Source organism: Hemicordylus capensis, chromosome 1 (assembly GCF_027244095.1).
Source record: "Hemicordylus capensis ecotype Gifberg chromosome 1, rHemCap1.1.pri, whole genome shotgun sequence".
NCBI lineage: Eukaryota > Metazoa > Chordata > Lepidosauria > Squamata > Cordylidae > Hemicordylus > Hemicordylus capensis.
In genome coordinates this window covers 84939996-84952583 of record NC_069657.1, presented here as the reverse complement: position 1 = coordinate 84952583, position 12588 = coordinate 84939996, and the positions used below count along the sequence as shown (strand labels likewise).

The window sequence follows — 12588 nt, the reverse complement described above, 5'->3', positions numbered from 1 at the left end:
TCCAGGGAGAAGCATATCATGGGCTGAGAGGCATTGGAGCGGGTGGGGAGTGGAGGTGGAGAGAGCCCGGAGAAGGTGCAATCACTGCAGTCCTCCTGAGAGACCAACATACCACAACTCGGCATCCCCTTGAATCTCCCAACATGGAATGTCTGTGGCCTAAGGGGCCAGGCCTGGAGAGAGGACATCCTCACCGCCCTGGCAGGCAGGCCTCACTACCTGAAAGCATTCCAGGAGCTGTAGATGAACACCAGCAAGCCACCTCCCCAAGGTTCAGGACCTGGGGACCATCCTTCTGGCCCTACACAACCAGCATGGGCAGGTCAGGAGTGGCACTGCTCATGAAGATCGTGGCAGGCCTAATCGACAGAGTCCTGGAACTCAAGCCCGGGCGGCTCCTGCTGGTCGACATGACCCTGTACAGAGACATGAAAGGAGCAGCCCGGCCAAGCCACCAATGACAAGAATCTCAACGAAGAAAGGACACCCCTTCCCCTTGCACGTATGTGTTATCTACTCACCAACCTGGGTGATGGGGAAGAAATGCCTCTGGGAGTGGCTCAAGGATGCATGGGACGTGAACTGGAGGGCGCTATAGTGATGGGGGGATTTTAACAAGCGTGCCCAGCCAGAAGAACGGGTACAGCTGGCTGTGGTGGCAGCAGGAGTAATACAACAGGAGGAGCAGCAAGGGTCCTTTGGCACCTCCGGCCACCCCCACCCCCGCCACAATAACACTGACACCACTTTGAGAAGAACTTTTGTTGAACAGCAACCTGGAGGATACGCTCCAATTAGAAGACAAGGGCTGGGTCCTCCATAAGAACATAAGAACAGCCCTGCTGGATCAGGCTCAAGGCCCATCTAGTCCAGCATCCTGTTTCACACAGTGGCCCACCAGATGCCGCTGGAAGCCACAGGCAGGAGTTGAGGGCATGCCCTCTCTCCTGCCATTACTCCCCTGAAACTGGTACTCAGAGGCACCCTGCCCTTGATGCTGGAGGTGGCCCACAGCCCTCCGACTAGTAGCCAATAATAGACCTCTCCTCCATGAAGTCATCCAAACCCATCTTAAAGCCATCCAGTTTGTTGGCTGTCACCACGTACTGTGGCAGAGAGTTCCACAAGTGGATCACGCGTTGTATGAAAAAGTACTTCCGTTTGTTGGTCCTAGACCTCCTGGCAATCAATTTCATGGAGTGACCCCTGGTTCTAGTGTTGTGTGAGAGGGAAAAGAATCTCTCTCTCTCCACTTTCTCCACACCATGCATGATTTTATAGACCTCTATCATGTCTCCCCGCAGACGTCTTTTTTCTAAACTAAAAAGCCCCAGGTGTTGTAGTCTTGCCTCATAAGAAAGGTGCTCTAGGCCCCTGATCATCTTGGTTGCCCTCTTCTGTACCTTCTCCAGTTCAACAATGTCCTTTTTAAGATGTGGTGACCAGAATTGTACGCAGTACTCCAAGTGTGGTTGCACCATAGTTTTGTATAAGGGCATTATAATGTTAGCCGTTTTATTTTCAATCCCCTTCCTAATGATCCCTAGCATGGAATTGGCCTTTGTAACAGCTGCCTCACATTGAGTCGACAGATTCAACGAGCTGTCCACCACGACCCCAAGATCCCTCTCCTGGTCCGTCACCAACAGCTCGGATCCCATCAGCATATACTTGAAGTTGGGGGTTTTCGTCCCAATGTGCATCACTTTACACTTGCTAACAATGAACCGCATTTGCCATTTTGTCACCCGCTCCCCCAGTTTGGAGAGATCCTCCAGACAGACCTAGAGTTCCAGCCTGTCCGAGGCAAGTACCACTTTGAGGCCAAGTACGTGGGGATTATGGTTGCGCTAAGGGAGACAGGTGGCGAGGATGATGGAGGAGAAAAATGAAGGAGGTGGCAGGCGATGGCCAGATATACGTATTATCACCTGCTGCACGCCAGCCATCTGGACTGCATCTGGGCCCTGGCCAAGGCACAGATGTACAGATGTCCTCTCATCTGCATGCCCTGGTCAGACCATCTGATGATGCTGGCCATGACAGGCAGTGTACAACTGTTGGGCCCATCAGGCCAGCCACCATGGGGGCCCCACTCGCGGATGCCCTCACAGTGCACTTTCCGGAGATTCATTATCAAGGAAGAAGTGCCAAGCTATGTCCTGGTGTGACTTCAGCAAGCGAGTGGTGGCCTACCATTGCACCATTGTTGCCCAGCTGCAGCAGCTCACCAAGATGAACTGTGGTGAAGCGCACGACACAGTCCAGCTCCAGAGCAGTAGAAAGTGTATCCACAGTTTTTAGCGCCAACTATGTCAGCAGAGGATCCAGCGATCCGCTTTCGAAACACTGGCCCGCTCATCGGCCCAGAAGAGTGGGTGGAATGAGGCATGGCCTCTCCTGCTGGGTGGATGAAGGCGTGGTGCAGGGCAACAAGGGCGTTGGCAGCAGGCACACCCGGACTAAGCCCTTGATCTTTACCCTGGGCATACTGATACTGACCAGTGCAGAAGATGCCCCAGGGCATGCTCCAAGTCATGTGGGAATACTGTGGGACCCTCTTTATCAAGTCGGAGGGCCTGGGCTTAGGAGAAGACGTGCATGCCTACCTCGAGGAGGTCTGCCAGCTTGAAGAGCAACAGGCTTTGGGAACAATGATCAAAGAGGAGCTTGAGGGCCTTGTGGCCCCCCCCGTCAAGGAGAGCAAAAAGGAATGTTTTAAACTGGAAGTGCCTCCGGGATCCCTACTGCTCATCGGCATTAACATTCGGAGTGAGGGGGAACTAACTTGTTCCCCTCACACTCTCCCTGCTTGAAATCCCCCTTTGAAGCATTTGTTTACAAATTACTGCTTTGGTGGCAAATAGCTGCTCAGAGGGCTGGCTTTTGGTGGGGGAAATAGTGCAATAGAAAAGGTTAACTTTCCTCCCATGTCATGGTCCTGGGGACCCTTGCCTCTGTTTCCAATTAAATAAGAGGCACATCTGGTTCAGAGCACATCTCTATATAGCCCATGTTTGCATGTACATCTAATTTGATCCTAAAAAATGGTGGAGGGTGTGAACTCAATAGTCCTTAAAACAGTCGAAGTTCATGGGCTCACTTTCCCTCACAGTTAAGAATCTACTACTTCAACAGACCATTTCCAGAAAGGTAGCCAGGTGAGTTCATTGTAGCAAATGCAACAGAAGTCTGGTTGTTATGACCACTAACAAATATCTTGTGACATGAGTTTTCATAGACGAGTCATATGTCTGCTGAAGACAAACTGTCTAGAAAAGCTTATATTGCAATACATTTATTAGTTTTTAAGGTGCCATGGGACTCTTTGCTGTTGTTAATGGACTATGAACTTCTTGATGTGTTGCAAAGAACTAGAAGTGACACCACACTTTCTCCTTCTCTTTCTCTTTGCAGGGTTTTCAGCAGAAATTTGCCTTTCACAGCAAGGAGATTGTAGCCATCAGCTGTTCCTGGTGTAAGCAAGCAGTGAGTGCAGCACGTACCTGTTTTCTAAATGCCTTTCCTTTATATATACTTGCACTTCTTCAGCCTTCCTGCACCAGCGTGCATGCATGCACACGCACCCCACACACCTACACCCTCACCTTCTGGAGTGCAGCTGGGCTACTGTATGAAACCTCTATTGCTGTTAGTATCTGCAGAGTGACTTTTCTTGTACAGAAGTGCTTTCCAGTCTCTGTGTCATCCAGCCTCCCCAAAAAGCCAATCAGACAAGTTGGCAGTTGTTGTGCCTACAGTTAATGGAAACTACACTTCCAGTGTCCAAACTAGAGATGTGTAAACTGCTCCATATTTGCTTCAGATTAGCTCAGATGTGATCCAATTGCTTCCTCAAAAAGTCAGGAAAAAATCAGACCATTTTACAATCCAATTTGAGCCTCCTCATCAACAAGCCCTCTACCTTGCAACAGCATCATTCTCTGATGCTTGGAGCCAAGGACATCTCTCATTGGGTTATCCTTTCCCATGTGCTCCCAGGCAGGACTAATGAAATTCCGTTACTAGCCTTAAGATCCCGAGATGGATAACCCCGCCCAGTTCTTTTAGTCCTGCTGCGCTCCTAGGCAGAGGTTGTTTGTATTGCTCTTGCATTGCTTGTTGTTCTGCTCCTATTTAATTCTTACTGCTTTACTTTTCCTTACCATTCCTCCTTCATGTCTTTACTCATCTGTATCTTTAAAAAAACACAAACCCGCCTGTCCTCTGCTGTCTGTTACCTCATTCCTGTTCTTACTCTCTCTACCCCCTGTTAACATCTATTGCCTAATGGAGAGACGACAGGCTATTAGACGTATTTTAGTCCACACGGGGAAAAAGACATCAGACTTCCCATTCGCTACTAGAGCGCCGTGTTTGCTCTCGCCACTATTAGCGGCTGCGCCCTAATGGCTATGCCGCTGGCATTGGCTATGCCGCTGGCTTAATGGCTATGCCGCTGAATGAGGCCACCAATACAGGGAACGCCGGATCAGGTCTCGCTCCCACCTATACCGAGCCTGCTTGAAAGGAGGAGTGCCATTGCAGCCGCTACGACATCTAGTGGTTCTGCAAGCACCCAACACGAGTATTTTGGCGGGAAACCCTGGCAGGGCAGGAAGCCTGGGAACCGCCGACACTAACCAAAGCCACGCTTCTCCCACGGACTGCCAGGGAGCCGGAGCCGGACCCAGAGGACTGGAGTCTTCTTCTTCGGGACACAGAGAGGGCAATGTAGGACCAGTGAGATCCCTCGTTGTCGTGGCTAGCCAGAGACCTCCTGTAATTAACCCTCTGCTTGCCCAAGAATTGCAAACAGTCCCTCGGGCTGCCAAAGAATTGCAAACTGACCAGGGATTACAACATATTACCCTGCCATCAGTTATGCCTCCTGTCTGGCAGGACTGGATTAAAGAGACCTTGTCTATATCTTTAAAGCAGGTGGCGAAAAAGAGCAAAAGATCTAAGAATAAGAGTAGGGATCACCCCATATCTCCCTCCTCTTCTGAGGAATCTACCTCCCAGCCACCCACAAAAGCTAGGCGCAAGAGAAAGCACACTGAGGTGGATAGGAACATAGGAAACTGCCATATACTGAGTCATACCATTGGTCTATCTTGCTCAGTATTGTCTTCAGAGACTGGCAGCAGCTTCTCCAAGGTTGCAGGCAGGAGTCTCTCTCACACTTATCTTGGAGTTGCCAGGGAGGGAACTTGGAACCTTCTGCTCTTCCCAGAGCGGCCCCATCCCCTGAGGGGAATATCTTACAGTGCTCATACTTCTAGTCTCCCATTCAGATGCAACCAGGGCAGACCCTGCTTAGCTATGGGGACAAGTCATGCTTGCTACCACAAGACCAGCTCTCCTCTCCCATGATGTTTCTCATGGTCCCTATCCACAAGATCCAGTTGAATTGGTGGATTTAAGAGGGGGTGGACGTTCATCAGAGGGATCTGGGGGGGGGGGGGAATCCCCTGACATTACACCCAACAATCCGTTACCACCTCTTCTTCCAAATGAGCCACTGGCTCCTATCCTGTCTGTATCCCCAATTCCTTCTGCTACAGGAGCTATACCTATTGCAGTTCTTACTCCCATTACTGCACCAAATCCTATTACAGTACCAATACCGGGTAATTTCCCTGTAGATCCACTGGACAAGGAAGAAGGGAGTGGTCGGGTGATCAGGATAACCCTGCATCCACCCTGTCTCAGCGATTATTCTCACAGGAGGATTTTAGCCCCCTAGTGTCTAGAGCCATCAATGCGCTAGACCTTCAGACACCTACTAAGCCAGAGTCTGCTCCTCCTACTAAGGGTTATCTGGTATTTCCTAAGCCCAAGGGCAAGGAGTTGCTCTTACCACTTCCAGAGTTACTGGCTGATACTGTTAAGGAGGAATGGCTACTTCCTACGTCCAATCGTAAATCTGTGGCAGTAGCCAAAAAATATTATGCCTTTCAACAGGAGGCCATGGACATGCTCAAGGTGCCTCCAGCAGATGCCCCCGTGGTAGCCCTACTAAATGGGGCTTTGTTACCTAGGGATGGGGAGTCTGCCTTAAAGGACCAAAATGATTAAAAAACCTGAGGCTTCTTTTAAACGGGCTAATGAGGCCTCATCTTTATCTATAAGAGCCTCGGCTGCCGGATCCATCGTATCCCAGGCATCGGTGGTATGGTTAGATGACCTCATACAAGATCCCCCTGCTGACATTTTTAGCCTAAGACACCAGCTTATTAAAATTCAGAAGGCACAGGCTTTTGTATCAGACGCAACCCTGGACGCTATAAGATTCTCCCCCAAGGCTTTGTCAGCTATGGTTATTGGACGCCGTAATTTATGTCTGAAGCACTGGCCGGTAGACACTGCTTCACGGTCAAACTTAGCCGCAGTTCCTTATGACGGGGTGAAGTTGTCTGGGGAGGAAGCACTAAAGGAGGTATTGGTAGACTCTAAGGATAAGCGTAAGACCATGCCTCTCCCTCCAGAACCACGTAGACAAGAACGCCCTCCCCCAGGTGGTCTTTTCAATTTCAGTACCAGTCCTTTCGGAATTTTTGCCCCTCCTTTCGAGGGAGGGACAGAGATTCCAGATACCAGCATCCTCAGTGGAACAGACAGTGAGGTGGTAGGGCCTGCAACCACGGCAGACAAGCCTTTACCAACCAGCCAAAACCTCAGAAGCAGCAATGACTCCACATTGGGAGCTCTGGGGGGTCGTCTGTCAATCTTCCTTCAAGAATGGCAGAAAACAACAGCAGATCAGTGGGTCCTCTCAACAGTAGAAACTGGCTACAAGATAGAGCTAACATCAGCTCCTACCAACAGATTCTTACCAACTCCAAGGTCACATTGGCTTTGCAAACATTTAGGCCTTCTAGACTCCATACAACACCTATTAATCATAGGCGCAATAGAACTTGTTCCTACCCATCAACAGGGACAGGGTATATATTCAATAATTTTTAATGTTCCCAAAAAGGACAAGTCTCTCAGGGCTGTATTGGACTTAAAATTTCTGAACCGGTGGGTTCCAAAGCGCAGGTTTTGCATGGAATCTCTTCGTTCGATAACAGAAACACTGCAACATCTAGACCTGTTAGCTTCCATAGATCTAAGGGAGGCCTATCTACACATCCCAATACACTCCAAGAGTCGTCATCTTCTTCGCTTCAAATACTGCGGAGTACATTACCAATACAGGGCACTTCCATTCGGTCTGTCCTCAGCCCCAAGAATATTTACCAAGGTGCTGGCGCCTTTGATCACACACTTAAGACTGCAGGGAGTACAGATCTTTTGTTACTTGGACGACCTTCTTCTGAGGTTTCCGTCCGAACTGTTGACGGTGAGGGATCTTCAACTGACACTCTACATGCTAGAGCAACATGAATTCCTCGTAAACAAGGAGAAGAGCCATCTCCTACCTTCTCACAAGATTCATCATCTTGGCGTATTGATAGATACCCGCAAGGACAGACTGTTCTTACCAGAAGAGCAGGTACAAATGTTGAAGCAGGAGGTCATAGAAGTTCTGAGGGCCCGCCAAGCCAGACTGTTGTCTCTTGCATGCTTCCTGGGTCTAATGGTGGCCACACTGGATTCTGTCCCGTGGGCCAGATGTCATCTGAGACTGTTACAATGGTTCCTTCTGCAGTTCAGAGTACCCATATCCAACAAGGTCAACATCAACATTCTTGTCCCACAAGAAATTTTGACATCTCTTCAGCGGTGGTTGATGGATACCAATATCAGATGAGGCAAGGAGTTCCTGGAACCGACTCGAGTCATAATTACAACCGACGCCAGCAAGACAGGATGGGGAGCCCATTGCCAACACAGAACGGCTCAGGGCACTTGGTCAATGGAGGAGAGATTACACAGCTTCAGTTGGCTGGAATTATGAGCTATCCACCTTGCCCTAATAGTGTTCTGGTCTCTGATTGTCAACTGCCATGTGTTGGTCAGAATGGACAACACTACCATGAAGGCCCACATAAACAGGCAAGGGGGAACCAGATCACGCTGTCTCCAGACAGAGGCATCCCTGATAATGTCCTGGGCCGAGGTTCATCTAGCATCGATCATGGCTCACCATGTCCAGGGGGACCTCAACTCCATTGCAGACTGGTTGAGTCAGGATCAACTTCTACCGGGCGAGTGGATGCTCAACAGGAGGATCCTTTTACAGATCACACAACGTTTTGGCCATCCAATGTTCAACCTCTTCGCCTCAACATTGAACAAGCAACTCCCCAGGTTCTTCACCCGGTTCCCGTATCCGCAAGCAGAGGGAGTAGATGCCCTATCAGCGGAATGGCCTCAGGAACTACTATATGCATTCCCACCGACTCCACTATTGGCCCGCTTACTTCACAGAGTCCGACTACTCAGGGCACAAGTCATCTTCGTAGCCCCTTACTGGCCCAGGAGGCCATGGTTCCCAGAACTGTATCACATGGCCACTCAGGAACCATGGCTCCTTCCGGTGTCAGCAGATCTTCTCCATCAAGGTCCAGTCGAACACCACGATCCAGGCTGGTTTCAACTAGCAGCCTGGAGACTGAGCAGGGAATATTAAGCAAATTTGGTTATACGAGCAGTGTCTTAAATACTATGCTAGCTTCCACCAGAGATTCTACCAAGCGTATATACCAATACACATGGAGAACTTTCTTACAACGGGCAACAAGGCATTTGATACCTTGTGGTGCGGCATCAGTCAAGGACCTTCTCACATTCCTCCAAGATGGGTTGGATAAGGGCGTTAAGGTGAATACACTAAAAAGACAAGCTGCCTCCTTAGCAGGAGTTATAGCAGGTCTATCTAAATCCAGGGTGATAAGTCATCCTGATATCAAAAGGTTCCTTAGGGGTGCGACCCTTTTATCACCATTGGTGGTCCACCGTTTTCCATCATGGAATCTGCGCACTGTTCTTAAAGCTCTTCAAACGGCTCCCTTTGAACCAATCAGGTCCATACCCTTAAGGGTGCTATCTTACAAAACTCCTTTCCTAGTGGCAATCACTTCCGCAAGAAGAATATCAGAGTTAAATGCACTATCTTCCCACAAGAATTTATGCATATTCTCGGCGGATGCTGTACATCTTATTCCAAATCTGTTTTTCAGACCAAAAGTGTCTTCAATATATCATCACTTTCAGGATGTAATATTGCTTTCTTTTTGTTCCAAGCCAACTCACCCAAGGGAACAGGAATGGCATAAGTTGGATGTCCGCAGATGTTTGAAGATGTGTCTGAAGCGCACAGAAGGATTTCGGAAATCAGAATCCCTCCTTGTTAGTTTCTTACTAGCCTCAATGGGAAAGCAAATTTCATCACAAACTCTTGCCAGATGGATACGTGCTTGTATTTCTCTCACATACTAATTCCAACATCTTTCAGCCCCAGAACACATTCTAGCTCATTCAACCAGAGCGGCAGCCACATCTGTTGCCTTCTCAACTAACGCACCAGTACATGAGAAATGCAGAGCTGCAACTTGGAAGACACCTTCTACATTTACAAAGCACTACAAGATTGATGTCTTTGCCTCTACACAGGCGGCATTTGGTTGCAGGGTGCTTCAACAGGTTCTTCCCCCGGAGTAGGCACGGAAACTTCCTCCTAGAGAGATTTTGGCCAGGGCTTTGGTATGTCCCAATGAGAGATGTCCTCGGCTCCAGGCATCAGAGAACAGAACATTGGTCTTCACTTACCATGAAGGCTCTTTCTTGATGCTGGAGCCGAGGACATCTCGGCCCTCCCAGGTGGTGTCCTAGCCTACTCCATGGAAATCCTAGAAGTTTATGTGCATGACCTATATCTATCTATCTATCTATCTATCTATCTATCTATCTATCTATCTATCTATCTATGTGGGTTCGGTATACTCTTCACTGTTCTTGTCTATATTGATATACATGTTATACGTTACCTGTTTATTTGGTAGTTATATCGTGTTGTTTTTTGTGCTTCTTGCACTTTCGGCCTAAAAGAACTGGGCGGGGTTATCCGTCCCGGGCTCTTAAGGCTAGTAACAGAATTTCATTGGTCCTGCCTGGGAATACATGGGAAAGGATAACCCAATGAGAGATGTCCTCGGCTCCAGCTTCAAGAAGGAGCCTTCACGGTAAGTGAAGACCAGTGCTCTGATTCACTAGGACAACAATAATAAGATAGTAAAAGCAAAATATCTAGCTTAGGTCCAAAACAAACAAACAAATATACGTGTGTGTGTGTGTGTGTGTGTGTGTGTGTGTGTGTGTGTGTGTAGTTTTATAGATCCATTGGCAAAGCAAATTGAACTTGCAAAGGGATCAAAAATCATCGTCCTGATATCAGTGGCAGTTCAATGCACATTAAATTGCCAAAGGTTCTTGAAGGAAGTCTTTTGGAGGCTAAAAAATCTGAGCATGACTTGGAGGACTACTGGCAAGCAGTGTTCCCTGTAACCAGGGATTCCCAGATATTGTTAGCTTCAACTATATCAACCAAATAGCATTTGGCCATTGCAGCTGGGGTTTATGGGAGTTATAGTCAACAACATCAGGAATCCCTGTTATAGGGAATACTGCTGGTGTTATTCTGGTGTTATGGATTGTATCTGGGATAGTATCTCCTCTCTCCTAGTGCTTAGGAAGAATCTTCTGACTTGTCCAGGCATCTCTAATACCTTAAAAACATTTCTGTGGTTTTGTGGGTTAAAAATAGTAAAATAATATTAAAGAGGAGTTAATTTAGTTACTTTTCCTTTCTCACTCTGGTCTATTTGCAGACAGATGATAAGAGTTAAAGAGAAAATGGATGAACTCTGAGCATCAGTGTTTAAATTTGTGTTCTTTGAACTTTGCTCTTTTGAACACCAATTTTTCCCTCTAAACCTGGCCTTGGAAATGTTCACCAGTATATCTGGTCCAATCCCAGTGCTTTGCCTGGTCACTGTTTCCCTAACCTCCTTTTTTCTCTCTTCTCGCTTTCCCAAGTGTGTATCTTGCTGCGTTATAAGACTGGAACAATGGGAAATGTCTGCATTGCAAACTTCTCTGACAAAGGTCTGCTCTACACATGCAGCAGAATGAGGTGGTAGAATCCTGAGATAAGTGGATTCTCACCAACATCTCCAATGAATGGACTATACCACTTCAGACTACAGATGGGAATGCCATTTTGGATTCCTTCCTTTTGTAAAAACTTAGTACATCTGGTCAAAACTTTGCCTGTTCTAGCCCAGTGTACTCTCTGTCAAGGCTAGAAAGCAAGTTAAGGCTAAAACTAAAAAAAACACCCTAGAAAATAACTAATTTTATGATTAGCAGTTTGCTTTCTTTTTGAAAATGTAGGTAAACATTCAAAATACAACCCCTCCACATTTAGTCTGAAGTGGTATCATCCATTCTACCACCCTTGGACTCTACCACTAATCCCCTTTTCACTCTGCTACATGTACAGATCTGAAGGCCCAGGAGAGGGGAATGGAAAAATTCGGGGTGGGGAGAACCCAGTTTGTTTCTGGTTTTCCCCAATTTGGACTCCCCCCCCCCAAAAAAAATTGATTATGAAATATTTTATTTTGGAATTATGAATAAAATATTTAAGAAAAGGTGTCCAGATATATCCATATAAGAAAGGTATTTTGATCTTTACTCTCCCAAGCTTCTTGCTTGCTTCAGATTCCTCCATCTTCTACAGCACTGAAAGAAATTGGCCTATGCTTGGAAATATACCAGATCAAGAAATAAAAGAACATGTGAAAAGTAGAGAAGCTTGTCTCAATACAGGCAGTTTTCATAAGTCATTAAGATGATAAAAATAAAGAATCAGAAGTAGTACTGTATCCCTTTAAATGTAATATACCAAACATGATCAATGTTATGAGCAAAGCAGGTTATACATAATAAATGCTCCAAAAAAATAATGTGACTTTAGACCCGTAAAGCGCGCTAGAAAAAAGGTTTTACATATATTTCAATTTCCCCCCAAATTTCCATTTTTAAAAAACCACCACCAGAAAGTGTTTTTCTCATGATTTCAAACATTTCTGGAAATTTTATGTCTCTAGCTTACATCTGTAGAGCGTTTAGTTTGCAGAAGACTATGATTGTCCTTGACTGTTTTTTTGTAGCCACTAACTGGCTCTGTTCTTTTCCTTCCATTTCAGTATCATAGTAAAGTTTCGTGCTTCATGCTGCAGCACATTGAGGAGCCCTGCTCTCTGGGAGCACATGCTGCTGTTGTCATCCCACCCACTTGGATTCTGCGGGTCCGGCATCCTCAAGTATGTTGCTCCATCATCTTTCTTTCATGTTTAAATCAATGACCACATTTAAACCAATTCCTCCTTTCCATTGATGTGCTTTTCCTCCCTTCTAGAACCCACTAAAGTCAAGTAAGAAGAAAAAGAGGACGTCTTTCAAGCGGAAATCCAGCAAGAAGGGGCCTGAGGTCAGACACTAAGAGGGCTGAGAATTTCAAGGGTGGGAGGTGCAGACAGAGGAGTTAGAGCCGAGGAAGCAAAAAAGAACTGGGCAATTGTTTTGTTTTTTTTAATCCTCCCATACTTTGCTTCTAAAAGTTGTAAATGT

General features: G+C 47.0%; 1 protein-coding gene across 14 annotated transcripts in view; it reads left to right on the top strand.

Moving 5' to 3' along the window:
- Positions 1-12588, top strand: part of DGKZ (diacylglycerol kinase zeta) — a 202983-nt gene that overhangs the window by 135769 nt on the left and 54626 nt on the right. For all 14 annotated transcript variants that reach the window (XM_053305639.1, XM_053305630.1, XM_053305689.1 and 11 more), the window contains 3 exons: positions 3418-3489; positions 12165-12281; positions 12377-12448. In XM_053305639.1, coding sequence (XP_053161614.1) covers positions 3418-3489; positions 12165-12281; positions 12377-12448 — 261 coding nt within the window. The remainder of the gene's footprint in view (positions 1-3417; positions 3490-12164; positions 12282-12376; positions 12449-12588) is intronic.